General features: G+C 42.0%; 1 protein-coding gene across 1 annotated transcript in view; it reads left to right on the plus strand.

Annotated features, from left to right (window-relative positions):
* Nucleotides 1–21,311, plus strand: part of LOC105253941 (protein pangolin, isoforms A/H/I/S) — a 176,300-nt gene that overhangs the window by 4,463 nt on the left and 150,526 nt on the right. Inside the window, exon 3 of the mRNA XM_025408455.1 lies at nucleotides 21,199–21,302. Coding sequence (XP_025264240.1) covers nucleotides 21,199–21,302 — 104 coding nt within the window. The remainder of the gene's footprint in view (nucleotides 1–21,198; nucleotides 21,303–21,311) is intronic.

A 21,311-nucleotide genomic window follows, 5' to 3' on the forward strand; every position in this document is an offset into this window, starting at 1 on the left:
TTTTCATATCGCTTACCCTCTCTTTGCACACGCTATATTCGCGCTATATTTTCAATAACACCTTGCACTAGGTTGATATTTATATTGGCTTATTATGCTTTCGTACGCGACATCCTCGTTTTATTTCCTTGAAAACCTGGGTAAAACCGAAGAGAACTGTCAGACTTGGCGATGCGTACGGTTAATTATCGCAAGCGCTTTTCGCTCGAAACGCAAGATAATTACCGGGGATTTCGCCATCCAGGTACAACAAAGTGTCGCGCGAGCAAAGAAAAGTCGTCTTAAGCGGCTGTCGAATCGGGAAATGAAAGTCGGCAGAGCGCGAGATGCGTTCGGCAGAATCTCGTGTATCCGAAGTTATAGCAGTGATCGAATGACTAGCCGCCGGTGCTTTTACCGCAAGCTCGATCTCTCGGGATCGTAAACGTTGCGACGTATATTTGAATGTACGACGGTAGTTGGAGCTCGGACGATCGCGGAATGTCCTGTGCGCAAAACTTTCTTTTACTTTTCGCGTTTGTAGTTTGAAGTTGAAGCGCGCCGATATCGCGAAAGTATTAGCCAGAAGCTACATTTTTGAGTCGTAAATTTTATTTTATCAAAGTTATTTTAACACGACAATATGGATTTTACAAAGTATTCATGTGATGAGAGTTATTAAAACTACATGTCAGTTTGTTTCTCAATTGTAATTCCTAGCTGAAAGTTTAAAATTACATTAGAACATTTATTCTAAAGATTATACTTGCTATAATATTGTTTTTTGATAATATTGTTTTAAATTTTTCAAGTAATGATAGCAATGATATGATTATTTTTGTTTGAAAGCGAACGAAAATTGAAGTCTGAGGAATTGGTTCCCAAAACTGATATGTAACTCATTGAAAAATAGATACAAAAACATAGTAAAATCATAGATAACAGAAGATAATAAAAATGGGGCAAATTTAAAAACTTAAAAACTTAAAAACTAGATAAGAATAACACGATAAGGAAAGATATGCCGATATTTAGATTACATAATTGAGTTACGTATATAAATTATTTATCTCTTTTGACAAATTGATATTAAATTTCTAATCAAATTTGAATATCAAAGAATGTGATATAGATTCGACATTATCCGTGTATTCTTCTTGAAATGTGAAGAATAGTTGTGACATCTACACCATTCGCGATTTATTCCTGCGATGCGTGCGTACACGAGTACTCGGGAAAGGGCGCCTTTCGATATACATAGTTTGTCGCTGCTCAGAAACCGCCTCCGCGCGTTCGGATTGCATCTTGGCGTGCTTCGAAGATCGAAAGACAAAGAGAGAGAGAAAGAGAGAGAGAGAGAGAGTCGGACAGTAGTAAAAAGTGGGGGAGAGTCAGAAACGATGTGTCTCGTTGTGCGAAGTAATTGACGAGTTCGCGTGTAGGCGGTCGGGCGCCTAGATCGCCTCGAGCGCACCATAGGCTTATCCTTAGAGACGAAAAACGAAACGAAACGAAACGAGCAGCCCTGACGGGCAGAGCCGAAACAGAGAGGAAGAAAGGGAGAGGAGAAGGAGAGGCGTAGAAACGAGGCGAGAGAAAACGAGACGATACGAGAGAGAAAGAGAGATAGAGGAGAGAGACCCCGCTGCTGCATCACCCTGAACTTGCCCGAATACCTTCCCTCCGAACCGTACGATGTGTATCCGCTCACCAATGCACATGGCACCCAAGCGAGTTCTCTCTCTTCTTTCTCCCTCTCTCGTTTGTTCTCTCCTCTTCACGCCTGCCTTGTATCGCTCGTTCGATTTCCGTCTCTCTTGGTTCTCTCGTTCTCCACGGCATCTCGTCGCGGTGTTTCTCTCGCTCTCGTTGCCCTCGGTATCCTTCCTTTTCTCTTCTCCCTTTTACTCCGTCTTCTCTCGGAGCTAACCCACCCATTTCTTACGCTCCGCAGCATATACCGGGTATGTCGAGACGCCCGTGACATTTCTTTCGCGAAAGGAACTCGTGGAATTTCAGGCGATCGCGATAACAGGATCGTTTAGACAGGAAGAGAAGTTTCCGAGAAGAAACGATTACTTTGTATATCTCGCTGCATATTGTAAGCTGTCCCTTTTGGGTTTCTTTAAAACGAATAGCTGCAAAATCATAGGGCAAAACTAACTATTTCGCTATTTCTTTTTCTCACCTCTTGCTAAATTATAAAATATATTTAAATAATTTTTTTTCTGAATTTTATTTACAGTTTGAAAACAAATTTTATTGGCGGTTTTAATTGTTGATGACTTTTGATAAATTTTTTTTTTATTGAATAAATCATATAATATATTTATTTTTTAATATTTTTAAAATTGTTTTATATACTTTGAAATATTCATAAAATAATCTAAAACTTAAAAACAATTTTCTTATTATATATATTATTTTCAAGCGCAATTTTTAAAATCTAATCACATATTTACACAAAAATAATGAACATGATATAAATATATATATAATGAGATATTCATTTTAAATGGTCATTTCTGTAACATCATTCGTTATCTTGAAATGTAAATCTTGATGTAAATGTTTTTCTTTCCAAATTACGCGCGTCCTTGACAAAAATTATAGATATTTGGACGTTTCAAAGCATATGTAAATACTGTTTATGACTACATCATTTTTCCACAATGCGGTCGGGAAAACCCGTATTAATACGCTGTAAAATCTTTTCTGCAAATAATCGGTATGAATAACTTGTCAGAATCTGCCGTAAAATTCGTGTGACGAAGCAACGCAAATTGATACACCCGGTATATAAGCACTGATACACGCTGGCTACAGTCAGCATTATACACCTACCTACCTTCCTACCCTGACTCGCCTCTATCTACCTACCTACCTACCTACCTACCTACCTATCTACCTACCTACCTACCTACCTACCTACCTACCTACCTACCTACCTACCTACCTACCTACCTACCTACCTACCTGCTCGCTAACGAGCCTACCTGCCGGACTTCTTGCATTCGGAGAGGCTATTCGAAAGGGAGAGAAAGAGGGAAGGTTCCGCCGCCCATGGTGCCTATATCCCCATGGGTTCGGCAACTACACCCTGCGGTGGTGCTCGCGTCTTCTTTTATAAATGGTTAAACAAATTTCCCTTGCGAAGCACAGGTCTTTCCTAGAAACAGATACGCGTGCGCCGAGACGAGAGAAGCAAAACTCCCAAAAAATATTTGTCCCGATAAACTGTCCCTGATTCCATGGGCGTGGGCTCGAAATTTGTGACTCTGAAAAAGAGCGAGACCACTTTGTTAAAATTCGTGCGCGTTATTTTAAACGGCCTTTAAATTCTAAATTCTAATTTTAAAATTCTAAATTCTAATTTTAAATTCTAAATATTCTGCTCTTTTTTTAAAATCTCTTTCAAAAAATATTATACAATGGAATATTAAACTTTGTTTGCCGTTATCGACCTTGTCGATGCGAGAATCTGCGCGGAGATCGCAAAATTGACGCGATACCGATCGGCAGTTTATCAGATGTATCTCGTGGCTTTTCATCGCGCGTTTCATCATTTCGTATCTTATCGCACGGTGAATCGTCGATTCCCGAGTTTTCGATTCGACGTCGTGAAATCGATAGGCATCGCTTAATGACGCAAACTTTTGATAGACGGCTGCATGGAGGAAATACCGGAAATTCTCGACCCGTAATACTTGAACTACCGCGCACGTGACACATAGCTTTAATTCGCGTCGTCACGCAATGTCACGCATAAAGTTTCTCTACTCGGATGAATTCGTGAGATTTCTCTCGCGAATTGTGTTCGATGGAAATTATAAATAATATATCAAGCGATCGACGAATAAAAAATCATCGAACATTCGACGTTGACAAGTACTGATATAATATATTTAACGAACTGACAAAAATTAACATAGATTTCATAATTCTAAATATTTTCCTAAAAATGGAAAATCGAAAAACTCTTAGATATGTTATTTATTCAATAACGTTTGTTTTTTAAACGATGTAATACAAATTTAAATAAAGCGTATACGAAGCGAATACGAGCTTTTGCAAACATCTCGTGAACGCGCCTCAAGATAATCGCGCGGTCCAATCAACACAGATAACAAGATAAGCGCGGGTAAACTGTCGAGCAAAGCCTACTTTCATATCGTTCCAGTCGTCCTTCCTGATCTTTCGAGATTGGGATCCACGTTAAAAAATGCAATTCTCTTCACAGGAATCTATAGGTCCCGTAAGAGATGCGTTTATTTTTATTTCTATTTCCTTTTCCTCCAAACATATCGTAGTTTCTCGCTCAATAAAAATTCCTCAAAAATACTGACTTTCTCGAAGAGATAAAGATTGCAAGTTTTTAAACCTTGTATGCAGTACGATACAAATAACGAACAACGTGTGCGTCGGCGATACTACCGAACGTGTTATCTTCGATATACGTTTAAAGTGTGATGTTTGCGTTGCGTGAACACGAGCACGCACGCGAATACCTTGTTCGAGCGCGCGAGATGAGTAAACCGCCGTTTAATAAAATAGCGTGATCCCGGTGACGCATGCTATCGTATATAACGCGCTGAAACGTTCGCCTACAGAGTACTTTGACGAGATTAATGGACATAAATGTAAACGACTCATTTATCGCGCTCGCTCCGGGCGAGATTAATAATCTTGCGGATTCGGTTAACGCACTGCAAAGTTTAATCTTGCGGATATAATTAACGGTATATGCGCGCTCTATTAACGCTCAACTAACGTTTTTAATTCATTCTAAAAAAGAAATATTATATAATTAGAAATATATTTACATTGTAAAAAATACTATGGCAAAATTATAAATAAATGTCTCTCTTTCAAATTGTCCATCTGTATGTCGGAAATGCTGTACAAGCAGCACTTTGACAAATAAACCGCGTTTTAGGGGCAGAAGTTTCTTTTGAAATGTAAGAGTCCCCAAACGAAACTCGTCTCTACGCTAATGAGGTCCAACATAAGCATGCGATATTCTCGCTCCCGAATTTCGCGCTCCCGCTGCTTAAAATGCATTTTCGACGCGACGCTCTAACGAATATCGCATGGACCGTCCCGAAAAACCCGGCTGGCAGAAGAATGAAAAAGCGAACGCATGTTAATAAGCTCGCCACCAAAATACCGGTTTTCCTTTCGAGACTCGTGCGGTTACGATTCAGGTTTGCCCGCGCGTTTCCGAGAGCCTGGTCGAACCGATTTTCGTCAAACAAAGTCGTCGGGCCGTACGACTCTCGAGTCAATTAACGCCAAGAGACGGTCGTGCTCGTCATCGTCGTCGTCGTCGACTCGATCTCAAGTTCCTCGTGTCCCGCTCGAAAGGAGGAAGAAGGCCGGTTAAACGAGAACAGAGGGGGACGAAGGAATGCGCCTGTTTGATTAGTCTACGGTCGCTAATTATGTTATTTCTGTGAATGGACTGGAAGTCACGAGGTGGTCGCGATTAGAGCGGCGTTTCCAAAATTTCGCCCCCTCGCAGAGAAATTACTTTAGAGTGATATGTTTTCACACAGACTCGAGAAAAAAAATTTAAAAAAGATAATTTAATAAAGATAACAAAAGCGAGCAAATACAACTGACATTTCACATGAGAGATTAATAATCGGGATGTAAGTCGCTAACGAGGATGCAGAAACAAGGAGACAAATTGAATCGGAAAGGAAAAGAAACAGTTTGTTTCATAGAAAAACGAAGAGCGAAATGATAAAAGAAAGCAGAGAGATAGAAGATTGTCATGCACATGCATGTGTAAGATGAGAAGAGTCGAACGAGAAAGACAATGAACGCGAGAAAAGCGCGCGAGGAAGCGAGACGAAGAGAAATGTTGACCGAAGAAGAGGAAAGAGTACGGTGAGAGAGAGAGAGACGAATCGAAAAGAAGGAGAGAGAAAGCGAGAGAAAAAAATGAAAGACAGAAAGAGAAGGAAAGATGGCAAACGAGGAGGCACGCACAACCGTCTGTGAGCCGAAGGTTAGCAATCTGCGTAGTGTTTTACGACAACTATAAATATGGCCGTAAAGCTCTTTGTTTAGAGCAGCTTGTCCGGCTTTTCGAAACTCTGCCCTTCCTCGCCACCGTTCAACGGAGACTGTTTAGGTTGCAGAAAGTAGACGATCCACTACACGCAAACATACCAGCTCGTTCGTTCTATGCGGACCATTCGCTTTTCGTAGGATCTTGGAGACAGGGGTGAGAGGGGAGGAGAGGGCGATACACGGGTAGATTGGTCGATAAAAAATTTACGACTTTCCGCGCGGTTGTCGGTTAGTTTAGGAGCGATACGGGAACGCGTCGCAGCATCTTGGAGAGATCGGCACCGAGGACGATAGGATATTTGCACGTGAAAATTTTTGCCATTCGATTAAAAAAAGGAAAAGGAGTACCACGACGGTGGCATCTGCTAACCATATGCTGAGGCGACCGGGATCGGGATAGCAGGCTGTCACGCTAATGTCAGGTTAAGCGGTGAGAATGATTTACAAGCGGCGAGTTCGAGGAGATAGAGAAGAAGAGGGAGATAGAGAAAGAAGGAGAGAATGTATATTCCTTATTCGTCAGGATTCTCCTCTCGCGTTTCGGTCCCTTGCGCATATATAATTATAATTATCCTGGATTGGCCATAATGCATCGACCGCGCTAGTAAATATTGCACGAGCTCTGACGCGTCCGGACCGATCAGCTTCCACTTGAAAGACTCTCGCTTCCGATCACGTAATTACCATCTCGCGTGGCCACGCGATCATTGCGCCGGGAAGATGTAATGGATTTAAAAAGATGAAGCGTCAAGCTTTTTGCGAAACTCATCGTTGAGTCACGCCAACCGCAGTGATATTATTGCATCTTATTTAGACGTAAAAATTTGCAAATGTATAAAGTAATATTATCAAAAGAAATGCTCTTTACTCCATTTTATTATTGCATTAGATTACATTTGTCAAAAAAATCGTAGGAAAAAATAACTGAAATCTCAAAAACGATCGACTTAATAATACGAAGCAATCATTTGACGAATAAACAAATTAAAATCAAGTTTACATCGGTTATGATAAAGTGTATCCATATAATTGATAAAAAATAAGACGAGTATATTATTCTTTAGATCTATGTCAATTTGCGAATGTCTTACTTGAAATGTCCATTGCTTAGTACAAAGCCAACAGTAAATATTATGATCGTCATTAGTTAACCCGTGAAAGGAATTTCACTAATCTTCCTCCGACGACAGGCACGTGGAAGAGATGACAGGTACAGAGTAAGAGGGAAGTCGAGAAAGGCAAGGAGGGCCGATCAATCGGTTCTCCGCTATCCGCCGTGCGGTGAGCTAACTAAGGCTAAATAAGGTAGTCGGCCAGTCTCCGTAAATAATTGTATCTCGTAAAGCGACTAGGTAACTGAGGATTTATATGGGCGTAGCCGACGAAGCCGACACTTGCTACTTCGGTACACTACGGCGTATAACAACCTCCGCTCCCTTCCTCTCCCTCATCCCTTTCTTACCGCTTCTTCTCTTCTTCTTGCCCTCTCCTCCCTGTCTCCTTTTTCCTTTCTTCGAACGGACGTTACCTGCGAGTACCATAGTGGCGCACACGTGGCAAGAGAGACGGTTACCGAGGGGACCGTGTCTCCGCTCCATCTCCTCCTCCTTCGCCTCTTCGGTGGTCAATGTTGTATCGGAGATTGTCGCGGACCTTTCAAAGGCTTAACTTCAGTCATGCAAATTAACCATCGAGATACCTCGAAGGTAGCCCATTACGCTCGCGACAATTCGCTCTTTTTTAATTGCTCCTCGTCGGACGGTTACGACCGTGAAAAATCGCAATGTGTACCAACGACGAACGTGCTCGCCTCTCGTTTAACTCTTCAAAGCCTGGCAAGGACGAAGCGTTAAAATGTCTGTATCGGAATTGTTACACATATATCGTTTAAAAGAATCTTTCTCAAAATCGATTACACTTTTCTCTCTTTCATTTTTTTTTTATATATAATTGCATGCTTTACCCTTTGTCGCGATTTCCATGTCTAGACCCGTGAAAGAAAATTCCGCAAGATATTCAAGCATAGGACGCATATGCGAATTACTTTCGATAATCTCGCAAGAATGCCTCTCGTACTCGACTTCCCTTTTGTCGTCACGTCTGTATTTTTCTCTCTCTCTCTCTCTCCCTCTTTCTTTCCCTGCTCCCGCTCGTCGCGTCACGCGCGAAAGAAGTGGAATTCCGAGGAATTTTTTTTCCCCGCACGAGATTTCTCCGCGACGGCGATTTAATGGAATTAAAAAGTTTCCGCGATGCACATCGCTGCGCCCTTTACTCCCACGCGGCGCGGGGGACTCGGCGTAAAAATAGCTTACGCGCGAAAAAGGAAAGCCCCGATCGCTGATCAACGATCTGGGAAATTAATTATCGTGCACGAAGAAACCTCGCGGAGATTATTAGTCACGGCTCGGCCGTAGTTATCGCCGTCGTTGCTCTAAAGAGGCTTTTGCGTGCGCTCGACGCGCGCCCGAGTCTCCGCTTATAGATACGCTAATCTTATCTCTCACCAAGATAGTGCACCGTGCCTACGATATAATTACCGGTCGATGCTGCTTTTTTTCTCTACATAGTTTTATCTCCTCGCAATAAAAAGAGGCGTGAGTAGCTTTTCATGGTTTCTCACTGTTTCCTCAATTAATTAGGTCAAACTGTCACGTAATATCATTGATAAGCTTTTAATATTATGTGTTTTTATACACGTATAATATATAACGCGTCTTAATCTTCTTCACAGAGCACTTTTTTTGTGTGAAATCTCTCGAAAGCAGTAAATATTACATCATTCTCTGGGCGCGAGACGTTACATAGTTAGAAATTAAGTAATAATACTTATAATATACCACATGCGAAATGACGATTAAGCTCTGAATCGTGTTAGTCATTTCATATAGCGAGAAGACGTGCGAGACATGGAAATTCGCTCTGACGGAAGTCACGCGTGTGAGCGAGAGTCGACACGTGTGACTTGTCCATTTCGATATCTTTAACTATATCTTTATTCCTCGCTGTATTAAACACTCGCCATATTTCTCATGATAAACGGTCGGTCTATGCGCTTCTTTTTATACCGATTCTGTGTCAATATATATATGAAATACCTTAGATATTTCTAAATTTATATGTCCCTATGTTTCATAACGCGTAATGTAAATTTGACGACTCTAACATACTTTTTCCCGCGTTTCTTGGCTGTTTCTGCGACACCCTCGCGAGACTCGTCCCAGCACGAGCTGGTCCCTAATTTGGGACTTTATCGTCCTGTTATCCTTGCGTCTTACGAGCTCTCTCTCCTTTTCCCTCTCTCTTTCTTTTTCTCTCTTTCTCCCTTGCTCGAACGTTCCGGTGTCACTGCGCTCGCTTCGCATTTTCACCGTTCATTGGACTCGCACTGCAACGGGAATGCACCGCGTGTCTCGCGCATACCATAGAGCAAAGAATCAGAGGACAAAGATAAAATAAATCGTAACGACGTCACAGGCATAAAAATAGAACAGAGGAAAACAAAGATAAAGAAAAAGAGAGCATCCGAAAATGCAGGAAAACAACCGGAAAATGGACGACCTCTCGCGCGATAATAAGTCAGAAACATGGAGAAAATATCATTTTTCCTTATGGAGCTTTGTTTTCTATTGAAAGAATAAAAATGATTTTGTATAGAATAAAAATGATATTTACACATAACCCTTTCTTTTAGTAACTTGTTTTAAATTATTTTGGAGAAATGGAGAATGCTATGTATTTTTTATTCAATTTATATCATAATTATTTATCGTATATAATTATATATGTATATTTATTGAGAGACAAATTCCAAAATGTATGAAACATTATTTGAGTTTATTCTTCAGCTTAAAAGATCATAAATATACATATATTAATGTTGCGTATTTAAAATTATTTTTCCGAAAACAAAATCACATCTAAAAATTTTATTTTATTTTTTAATTTTGAATACAGGATATATATTTAAAATTTTCCTTACATACATACGACAATACATGAATAAAAAGTACTAAATTTATGAAAAACTTTATATATAAAATTATTCTCGAATAAAAAATAACGAGAATGATGAAAATAAATTCCATTATTTTAAGACCGTTTCTCTTTGAATTATTCGCGCAGTATTAATCGTTGGAAAAGTTGCGATTAGTCAGAGACACCCTGTATGTCGGTACGAGTGGGTGTTCGTGTGTCTCCTTGTCCCCTCCACCGCTGATCATCTCTGGACCCGGTGGGGCACCTTCTCCCATTCCGCGGTTCTCGATGGGTAGAACCCGAGGCCAAGAACGTTGCAGGGCCGTAGGCCCCGGCCTCGGTACATCGTTGGGGCCATGAGTAGCTGTGTGCGACGTTGCCGCATCCTCGTCGTACCCTCGTTTAGGCGAGAGGATACCTTTTTGAATAAATTACCAATCGAGCGAGGAGCCTCGGGGGCCTCTAAGAAGGGAAAAACAAACGTCGAAGAAATTGCATAACTTGCGGGACGCGATGCAGAGGGGCAAAAAGTCAGCCATCAGTTTGCTTTTTGATCGTATATGTGTTTATATCGTTAAATGGTGATTATTTCTGTGCATCTCGAGCATTATACTCGTCTTAATCTCGGATTTCGAACTTTGAAAGCCATCCAGAGAGCCGCGAAGCTTTATGCATCTTCAAAATCCTCCAATTACGTCGCGAATTAATTCTTTTGGCAGGATATCTGGCACGGATAAACATCTCGAAATTTATGATCGCCGATCGCGTCGCGAGATTCCGCCGCACGGCAGGGCAGGTGTATTTGTGCTCGTTAACATGTAATGGAGATTGCTACCTCAGATCGTCGGCCACCCGTGTTATCGTCGTTAAATGCCGCATGTCCACCGAGACGCTGTCGTTTGCTGTCGCAAAACCCGGGACTCGGCGCGTTTCTTATCCGCATTTCGGAGAGTCGGAGACATCAATGAGCCGTCAAAAATCCGGACGAATGATCGGATTAGTCGGGACTGATCGGATCAGGCCACTTGATCCACCGCTCTCTCGCCGCACGAACATACTCTTTTTTTCAGGATCTAACGTTTCCCGCTTGTTTGCAAAAGCACAATATATACATTTGAAAGGAAAAAAAAACAGCCTTTCATTTTTGACATTATGAAAAATCACTACTATATTATTATCCGTCTCTTACATGCAAAAATTAACGATCGATAATTTCATTCGATAATAATTTGTGCGTAATTCTTGTAATTTATCTTCCAGAAAATCACACGCACGTTGTATTATCGTAATTGTGGATCGCATAAATTATCGAAAGTCGTATATCGAGTTCTTATCCTCGTGCGGACGCGAAGTTTCGGGACATGTACCGCTTTCCCGAGTGGAAGGGGAGGAGAAGGGAGGGGAAGAGGGACGGGTAGATCGTGTCGGACTGAAATATCATCTACACGCGCGCGCACGCCTCGAGGAATTCCAACGTGGCTTCGTTTATTTCCTTCTGGAAATTATCGCCGGGCCCGCTTCTACCCGTTTTCTGACGGCTCGGTTAAACGAGAGTTCGTCTTCCCTCATCCTATCCACGTGTTTTACGTCATAACGGAAATGCTCGCCGGCCCATTGGTCCTGTCAAACGCAGCGCGATTAAATTCTCGTGTTGGCCGCGTAACTAAATGCAGGTACAAATCTGTTTTGGCCAATATTCATTCGTATTTACATTTGCTCGAGAAGAAGAGTTAACCGTGAAAGAAAGACAGAGGGAGAAGAATATTTTTCCATTCTCCGCGCCCTTTTTTTCCTTCGGAAACGAGTATAATGGCACGTAAAGATCGGGTCCCTGTCAGTCGCCATAAGATCTCCCGCTTCCGAGACCTGTCAAAACTGCAAAGCGGTTCGCTACCTGCGTGAGACGCGCGGTATCTCGAAGAATGCGCTGCCATCCAAGAAGCGTATTGTTGAAGAGAAGCGATCGACAAGGCGTCGAAGCGCATCGATTCGGGTCTAGAACCGCCGTCTTAACACGATACGAAGATTCCGAAGCAGTGTATTTCTGCCTGCGATCCCAAACGATCCATAAATTGCGTACGAACAGGTAGAAAGAGCTCTCTGTTAGCTTAATTATCATCAACGCACACGTGGCCTTCTATTACAGGCCTTCTCGAATTTAAAATAGACAAGGTGTACGCGATCTTTTTAACTCTCTCGTACAAGAGAGCCGGCAGAAAATTTACGCTCATCAGTCAGTGACGTGATACAAATATATCACAATGTTTTTGCAGAGAAAAGTGAGAATGATGGATTAGATATAAAAAGATACACACGCTGACAGTTTATAGATCTTTTTTTATCAGAGGTTAATAAATCTTTAAAAAGAATGCAAAAGAGCTGCAATGTTCGAGAGAGATTTTTGTTTTTTCAAACAAGTCGCGCCTGGACTGTCGCTTATTAAAAAATTACGAAGCGATTAAACTAGTCGAACGGGACTCTCGACGTTCCACGGACTTGAGTTGGCGGCGCGGATCCGCAAACGTTGGTGATAAGGGGAAGGGGAGGGGGAAGGACAGGGAAGAATCTTAGCGTCGACGTGCCTCTCTTTGATCGGTCGAGTGTCCAAAGAGATCTCGGCCGATTAAAAACTCATCGCCGAGCAATAACGGCCAGCTCTGTCTTCCCGTCTCTCTCTCTCTCTCCCTCCCTCCCTCTCTCTCTCTCTCTCTCTCTCTCTCTCTCTCTCTCTCTCTCTCTTTCGTGCTCCGGCGCGCGGTTATCGCAGACTCTCGCTTTCTTCCCGAGGCGTGCCCGGTTTTATCTCTGCTTTATCTCGCCCCATTACCGTCATAAGACCCTCGGACGGAACGAGAGGAGAGAACCGACTTGTTTCCTCGCGCGTATCTCTGCCCGGGACAAAAGTACGTTTCCCCGCGACACAAGTACATTTCTCGCCGCGACGATCGCGTCCCAGCTACTTATTATCTCGATCGAGATAAGAACTCATTTAAACTATCAAAGATATATTTTCCATTAATTTTTCCCTACTAGATGAATGACGATAAATGAAAAAAAGAATGAACGCGCAATATATCACCGAACAATGCCCTTTTATTAACGCGTTAAAGGACCGTCCCTCGAGCACTATAGAGTACTGTTATCAAGGCCGATGAGATACTCGAATCCGGAAAGTCAGTGTCCGAGTGAACGTGATAAATACCGTAACACCAGTATTACGAGCGCAAGGGGGAAAAATCGCAAGTGCGCGTTCTCGTATTCCGGAATGTCACTTTCACGTCGTTCACGAGCCTAACGAAAGCGAACGAGCGACGCATAGCATGGATTCGGCAGTTTCGGCGAGGAGCGTGGATGGCGGGGTTTTCAGGCTGTATGCGGGAGCGGGTGAGCGGGAGGGGGGCAGCCTTGGCCGAAGGAAGGCGCGCTGGGTACCCGACACCCATTGTCCGCGCCGTCTCTTGTTACGAGACGAGACGAGACGAGACGAGCAAGAGAGGAAGAGGGTCAAGAGCGAGAAGAAGAGGGTTTACGAGAGAGCGAGAGGGGGAACAGCGGTTGAGCAGCCAGCCGAGCGACGGTCAAACAGACGGACTCCGGGTTCTCTCTTTCCTTCTCTCACGCACCTTCTCCTCCTTCGCCTCCGCCTCGATCTTTGCCTCTCCTTCTCTTGTTGCTTTTCTTCGCGCGCGGGCCCTGCCGAGTCAAAACCACCTATGTATGCCTGGCCGAAGCCCCCGGCAGTAGGTCTCGCCTCGGGGCCCCTTTTCTTCTTCTCACCGAGATCTCTCGTTCTCCCCCCTCCCGCCCCTCATCTCCCGTCTCTCTCTCTGCGGTCTCGGCGCGGGCGAGGGCCCGATCTCTCGTCGGGGTCCAACTTGACCTCTGGTCAACCCGCTCGTTGAATCTTTCGTGTACGCCGTGAACGATGACAAAATTTTATATCCGCATGGTCGCGAGCTGAATTTACTTTGACAAGTTATTATCGTTATAATATACGCATGTTATTACGTTTACGTTGTAGAGATTTTACATTACGGATAAATTCAAATAAATTGTATAAATAGAGAAATTCACATGCATAATAATAAAAAGTTTGAAGAATTTCGAACTTGTATTCCGTAACGCGTAATTAACTAATTCTGCACGGTCCCTCGAACGTATAATCGATCTCTGGAGTCATCTTCGCGAACCCGTTCACAGAGAGAGACTTCATCGACTTTGGAATTCAGTCTGCACGTCGACTTCCACGAGCTTTTGATTGCTTTGATTCTTGCGCTCGGTATCTTCCTGAGCCTGAGTTCTAACCACGTCTTCGATCCCGGCTACGTGACAGTGGGTCTGTTCTCGAGGCCCGTCAGGAATCTCTGGAGGCCCATTACGAGGGTGCGCCTACTTGCTTGACCTTTATGCGGCGAAATACGTTCCGTTGTCTCTGATTTACAGTGCGTTCACAGTACATTTTCCATGTATATATGTCGAAGAATATTGCAATGGGAACAATTGACGAGAAAATCTAATTCCATTTGATTCCTAAATAAATGATTTAATAACACGCATTGTGAAAGTTTATGTAGCATAACGGAGTATCTGAAAAAAAGCGAGATCCAAATGAAAAGAATAAATTACATCTTTTTCATTTTGCTTACACAACACAGACATACTCAGAGAGAATAATAGGTGTTATTTTCGCACTACATGTGTTCATTTTTGGGTTCGACAATTCTTTGTTGTTTGTCGAAAGTGATAAATAGAACAGATTTTTCCTAGGAAAATTTAAAGAAACACGCGTTGTAACTACGATGAATGCGATACTTGTTGCACGAAACACGCTTAAGTACCAAATTTTTTGGTGGTCTTTCATTGTTGTATCTTGGTTCTCAATTTTACTTAAACAGATCTCCCCACGTTGAAATTATCAAGCATGACAAGCGTATTTTTATTTTGTATTTTAAGAAAAAGTATTTCGTATTAGAAAAATTACTCTTCTCGTGTACAACCATAAAATCTAGATTTCAAAGGATTACTATTTGTCCAATTTATAATGTAGGAGGAAAGAGTTCTGTTTGAAAAATTAGTTTAACGAATTTTATAAATTTGTAAAATTCTTTTGTAAGGAATTTCTCAATATTTGACATGAATTCTTTTCAAAATAAATGAGGAGATATTTGTATTTTATACATGTCAAGGTGCAGAAATTACATTTTAGTTGGCAATTTATTAGAGAATAGAGAGTCTACTACATTCATTATATCTACTACGTTCATTATACAAACGATAGCAACAAAAATTCCAAAGTATGCGTTCATTCATGACTGAAAGATGGATTGTAACAAATCTTGCTCAGGATACTGACATTTTTTGAGCACCCTGCAGTTTTCCTATAGTCTCCTTTTGTCAAAAAAAAAAGAACAAAAACAGATATGATTCTCAGCCCCCCCGCATCGAAGGCCACAAAACACCATGGAAAGACGTAAACAAGGATTTCTATTGACATATACCAATAAGATTTCTTATAATACGTCAGTTTATTCCGGTATTTCCGCCTTATTATAATAGAGAAAAGATATAACGGTAATCTTTAAACTTTTTTTTCTTCTTTTTTTTTCTCACATCAGAGAGTATTCCCTTCTTGCTACGAAAATAATATGTGTAAAGAGAGAATGATGAAAAAAATCATATTTTCGATGTAGGATATAAAGTTTTAATTTGTAACAACCGCTCGTAGAGCCTTGCCTTCGAATCCGAACTGAAAATAATTGTACGGTTTCTCACCAAGCGCGCCGCTATACATGGAGACAGTTGCGCATTATTAGTGTCATTAATTCGGGTTAATTGTCAGGTTGTGCAGTGTGTTTTTAATTCTACTTAAAAACACACGGCCATATTAATTAATCAAGAGAGAGAGAGAGAGAGAGAGAGAGAGAGAGAGAGAGAGAGAGAGAGAGAGACTCGTTTACGCGTCTTGTCGTATAACAAGACCTTCGCCCAATTTTAATCGAAATGTTTTCTTTTGAGTATGCGTTTTTTACAAGATTTTATAAACTAATTTTGTATTTATTTTCTGATTTATGTCTTGTAAAAATAGAAAAAGTACTTATTTTTTAAACTTGTTATTTCCGATAATCCGTAATTTGCAGCAAAATTCTCAGGATAAAAGTCTATTTATAACTTAGCATAACGTGTAAATGCAAAGAATATTGAAAAAGTACAAAAAAATATACGTATATATAAAATATCAAATCTTAATAATATGTATATGCAAAAAGTTACATAAAATTATAAATTGTCTTACACGGATTTTATAATCATTGACTCGTTTTGTATATGATTTTTTCCATGTGTATCCTTATCTGGTCTCTCTCTCTCTCTCTCTCTTTCTTTCTTATTCATTCCTTTAATATTAACTTAGACCCAAAACGTGATATTTGAGCAGCCGCTTATTTGCGGATGCAGTTTTCGTGAACACGGTCCGTAACGTGCCGGTCCACGCCGAGTTTGAGAATCGCTGAACAGTGTCGGCAGGTCGGTGGGTAGGTATACGCCGTTGATGGACCAGAGCTAATCTAAAAATCGCCGGAACTTCACAATTATAGTAATTTACCAGCCGACAACAAGCTGTACACACAAGCTCGTCCGTAATGGCATTAACGGCACGCTCTCTCGCTCCCGTGTCCTTTTAGCTGGGATCTGACCGTGATTTGAAGCTCGAATTTGGAAGAAGTCCGTAATTGCCGCTCAAACGGCATCATCCTTTCATCTCCGGATTAGGCGGCGCTAACGCGCGGCCTTTATCGCTCCAGAAACGAGGTGATAACGCAAGGGAGGGAATAATTGACATTGTTAGATTTATATATCTCCTCCGCGCTATTTTTGTCGTGATACAAAGTAATCATTATTTCCGGTAACGTCACACATTTCATGTATTATTTTTCTTTACAACTATATTATTAAATTTATCGCGCACATCTCTCTCGCATGGCGGAATAAAAATATTATAAATTGATAGAGGATATTTTTATACGTGGGCTTGCGATACTCGCGAAGGCGTATGCCGAGATGGAACTTTACGCTTTGTAGTCATTTTCCCGTAACGATGACGCCATCATCGCGGTTTTTCCCAGTAGGCGAGATATATCCGACCAGATCTCTCATTTGCCGGGATATGCGGTAAAAAAAGTCTCGTTGTTATTTGAAATGTCAAACAGAAGCGATCCATAGAGACAATGCGTAGAAGAAACTGCGAGCACTTGACGGTGCGAGATCGAGGGCGCTTCGGACCCAAGTAATAATCTCTTCACGACTTCCGCTCTTTGGCTTCCGCGCTCTAATGGGCGCCTTTCCAGGAATCGTCGATGCGGAATTGCGGGGTAACTCGGGATATTGCTTAAGAACCCGTGCAATCACGATCGCTGCGCATCCTCTCGTAAATTGATATTCGTTGCTTGGAACTCTTCTTCGCCGCGGGTTTTCTCGCCGGCGCTCGAGACTCGGCAAGGAATTCACATGACAGAAGGGAAAAGTGGATTTCTTATTTCGCATGATAGAAAGAAAATGTTGAAAGAAGCTTTAACATGGGAGAAAGAATTAATTTTTAGTAATTATTCAAAATTATATTACATCCAATTTTAATTTTTATACTTTATATTTCAAAAAGAGATTTTCTTTTATTATCAAACAAATATTTAAAAGTAAATTTGCTTATTAAACGTATTATATTTTTTACTATTTGATATCGTGAAAGTAAATTCTTTTCTTATTGCATTACTCGAAAATGAAATCGCGAGAGAAATTCGAACATTTCAGGTAATACTGAAATAAAAAAAAATATATATATATATATATATATATATTTTAATGCAATTCTTGAAATGAAAATATAATATGAATAAATAAATTTACTTAAATACAATTTCACATATATTTAAAATCTTTATCGTATTCACTTCTTTCCGTAATACATTTCTTGTAGAATCACTTTTAACATTTTCTACAATCTTATCTATTTTCACATCGTCACATGATAAAAATATTCCACAAGTTTCAGTTTTTATAAATATAATGTAGCTAAAAATTAAAAATATTTTGAAATGTCTCTTATAACTTGTATCAAATTAATTTCAACTCGAAATTAAACGTTACGATATTTTTATCGGCACAAATTTTCTTACATTTTTAACATGAGATGCCGTTAACATTAAAATTACGCCGATCGAATTACGTGAATGAGAGATACACTTTCGACAGAGAGCAGACCGCCCGCGTGCTCGATGAAGAAGCCGAGGTCGGATGTTGGTATCGGATGTCGAAATTTTCGCTGTCAGTCGCCGTCGCGCGTATCAGTACCGAGAAGCATTCGCGGGTGTGTGTCTCCGGTTGTAAACTTGTGTCAGAGTCGCATTGTGAGGCCCCGGGTATCTATAATTACCGTGCCGGGGTATTATTCCAACAAGACTGCGAAGTAAACAAACCCGCGGGAGAGGAACGAAGACGAGGGAGAAAGGGAGAGAGGAGAGAGAAGGATAGAAAAGAGGAGGCTAGAGGAAACGAAGAGAAGTCGAGTGCACGAACTTTCAGTCGGTATAGCGCCTGTTACAAGGTCGATGGAACGCTCGAGGGGAAGGGGGAGAGGAGACGCGCCGATCGTGATGGAAAGGACGAACGGGCGGAGAGCGTGAGGAGGAAGGACGGGGAAGGGGTGGGGGAGGGGCAACGAGGGCTGGCAATAAACTTTGGACGCGAGGAGTGTGGCGCACATGTTGTGCGCGCCCGAGATATGCACTCGCCGGCGAGTGGATGCGAGAGGAACGCGGCTCAAGTTCCGCCTGAACGTTAAACAAGCATTACCTTCTCGCGCGATTTCCCCCGAAATTGCTACGGAAATTCCGCGACGAAATTTCCGCGCGCGAGCCACGAATACCCCTTTCGGGGAATCGATACGCGATTGCGTATATCGTGAGATTTATTTTTATCGTTATTCTCTAAACACGAGGTGTCTATTGCTTTATGACAGTCTAGCGTTCACTTTGATATTCTAATTCACGATTTTGTTGTACTTCTCTCTATCTATCTCTCTCGCGCGCGCGCGCCGCGAGAAACTCGATAAAACCAGCTTTCGCGAGGGCTTTTCATCGACAGACTCGCGGGCGTTGATAAAACGAGGATCGCGGGACTCGACTCGATGGTATGCGTCGCGTTATTTATAGAGTCGCGTAGCTGACAATTTAATCGTTCGCGCGAATCTCATCGAAGCGCGAGTAGGAGAGTGGCAGAAAAGCATGTGTTTGCGTCTTAATAACTCTGGGCACGTATGTGTATCTCTCGTTATTCACTCCCGGGCGAAGAGGAAAAGGTCAACGGTCCTGACTCGTGTCGCGCGACGATCGAGATCGCGTAGGCCCGGCCAAGAATTGACGACCCTTTCACGGTCGTCATCGGAGCGACCGAGACGACCGCGAACAAGCTCGAGTAGCCGACAAGTACGTATTAATTGAACTTGCGCCATTCATCGGTCGTTGATTTAAACTAGTTTACATTTTTCGCCGATCCTAAAAGAAGAGCAGCGAGAAGACATCGGACATTTTCGACGCTCGAGTGCCTCTTGTACAACGCGTACAGTTGCATTCGTAAAGTATCCAGAGAGACTAGAGTATCAATTAATTTTCTCGAGCATATTACAGAGCGTCGAGTGTCGAGAGAGCATCTTATCTCCCGCAAACTCATTGAAATTATCGCGAGATGATTCCAAGTCCGCATTCAGTGGACATCATCGAGGAAGAAAGAGGGAACACGATTCTCGTCATAAAGTTCGCGAGCGGTTGAATGTTATTTTCCTCGCACGTTACAAACAGGATCGCGAAATAATCGGCACCATCGACTGTTTAAAAACGATCGAATCTATCGCGATCTAGACTCGCTGGCCGGATCGACTCGAGTAAATTCCAATCGAAACGATCGAGTTTCATTGAACGAACCCGGTACTCGAGCAATTCCGCAAGATCGAAATCCGTCTTGTTTACGAAGTTACGACGTTACCCGGAGCAGTCTCGGAACGATCGTATCGCGGAGCGAATTCTTTTGCGCGAATTTCTCCCGTCGCTCGGGACGACGATCCAGTTTCGCGGAAGGATAAGCCCGAGAGAGATCTCTCCGACCGCAGCATCCGTCTCATCGCGCCTCAAGGATTAGCTGTAGACGATAGACGATTGGTATCGCCACTGAATCTTTGGAGCAGGTTTTCGCATCGGGATCGGTCTTCTCTGCGCGAACGACGTCGAATCCCATTAAACGAGGACTGGTTTTAATGTAGATGTAATATTTATACGAAGAGACATTTAGAGGCGAGAAAAAACAAGTATCTGGCAAAACAAGTATGCGGATCAAGCGGTCGATTATTGGCTTGATTAAAATGCAACGTTACGTGAAATTGCAAGCGCGACTCGTTTCCAGCGCGGTTCATAATCGATAAGTCGTGCAACGCGACTGACTGATTGTGCTTTTTGTTTAATATTTTATGTCGAAAAAGATATTTTTTTTAGCATACCGTACGTGAGCGTATGCGAGGGCATTTAAAATATTTTTACACAAAAATTTACGAGAGGACATATTGCATGCGCGCGAGAAAATTGAACCGAGTACGAATTGAGTCTATAAAATTAGATAAAATAAATACCGCGCGATCTCTCGCACTACTTTTTTCGGCGAACTGTTATGAAAGAAAAAAAAGAAGCAAAAACAATTTGTACAGGGAACACATGTATGTATAATTAAGGCCGGTGTTGCACGAAATGCAAATTGTCGTATTACAAGAGAAAAGTGGCCCGGTCGTCGGGCTCCCTTTTACTTTCTACAATTTGGTTACGTTCGCGTGCAGACTATCGTTTAAAGGTGTGTTTCTTCGTCTGTGGTCCGTTTGACTAACGTGCAGCGATCTATGATCCGTGTAAAGCCGGCCGATGAATATTACAAATTCTTCAGAGCTCAGCTTCAACTTCAGAAATAAAAAAAAAACGCGACAAAAGTGAGCATTTTAATTTATAAATGTCACATGGAACGAGGTTTATTATATAAAAGTTACGCGATCGGTGTATTGAATTATCAATTGAAAATCGATAATTATGCTCGTAATGATTATACTCATAATAATCTTTCTCTCGCTTGTTTCAGGAAAAGTGGATCCGACGCCGCACACATCCTCGTTCAACATGGGCTACCTCGTCTCGCCGTACCCGTACCCCAACGGAGCCGGAGGACCCATCCCCGTTTCTATGGTGAGTAGA

The sequence above is a fragment of the Camponotus floridanus genome, unplaced genomic scaffold (assembly GCF_003227725.1).
Source record: "Camponotus floridanus strain SB8 unplaced genomic scaffold, Cflo_v7.5 scaffold21, whole genome shotgun sequence".
NCBI classification, from domain to species: Eukaryota; Metazoa; Arthropoda; class Insecta; order Hymenoptera; family Formicidae; genus Camponotus; species Camponotus floridanus.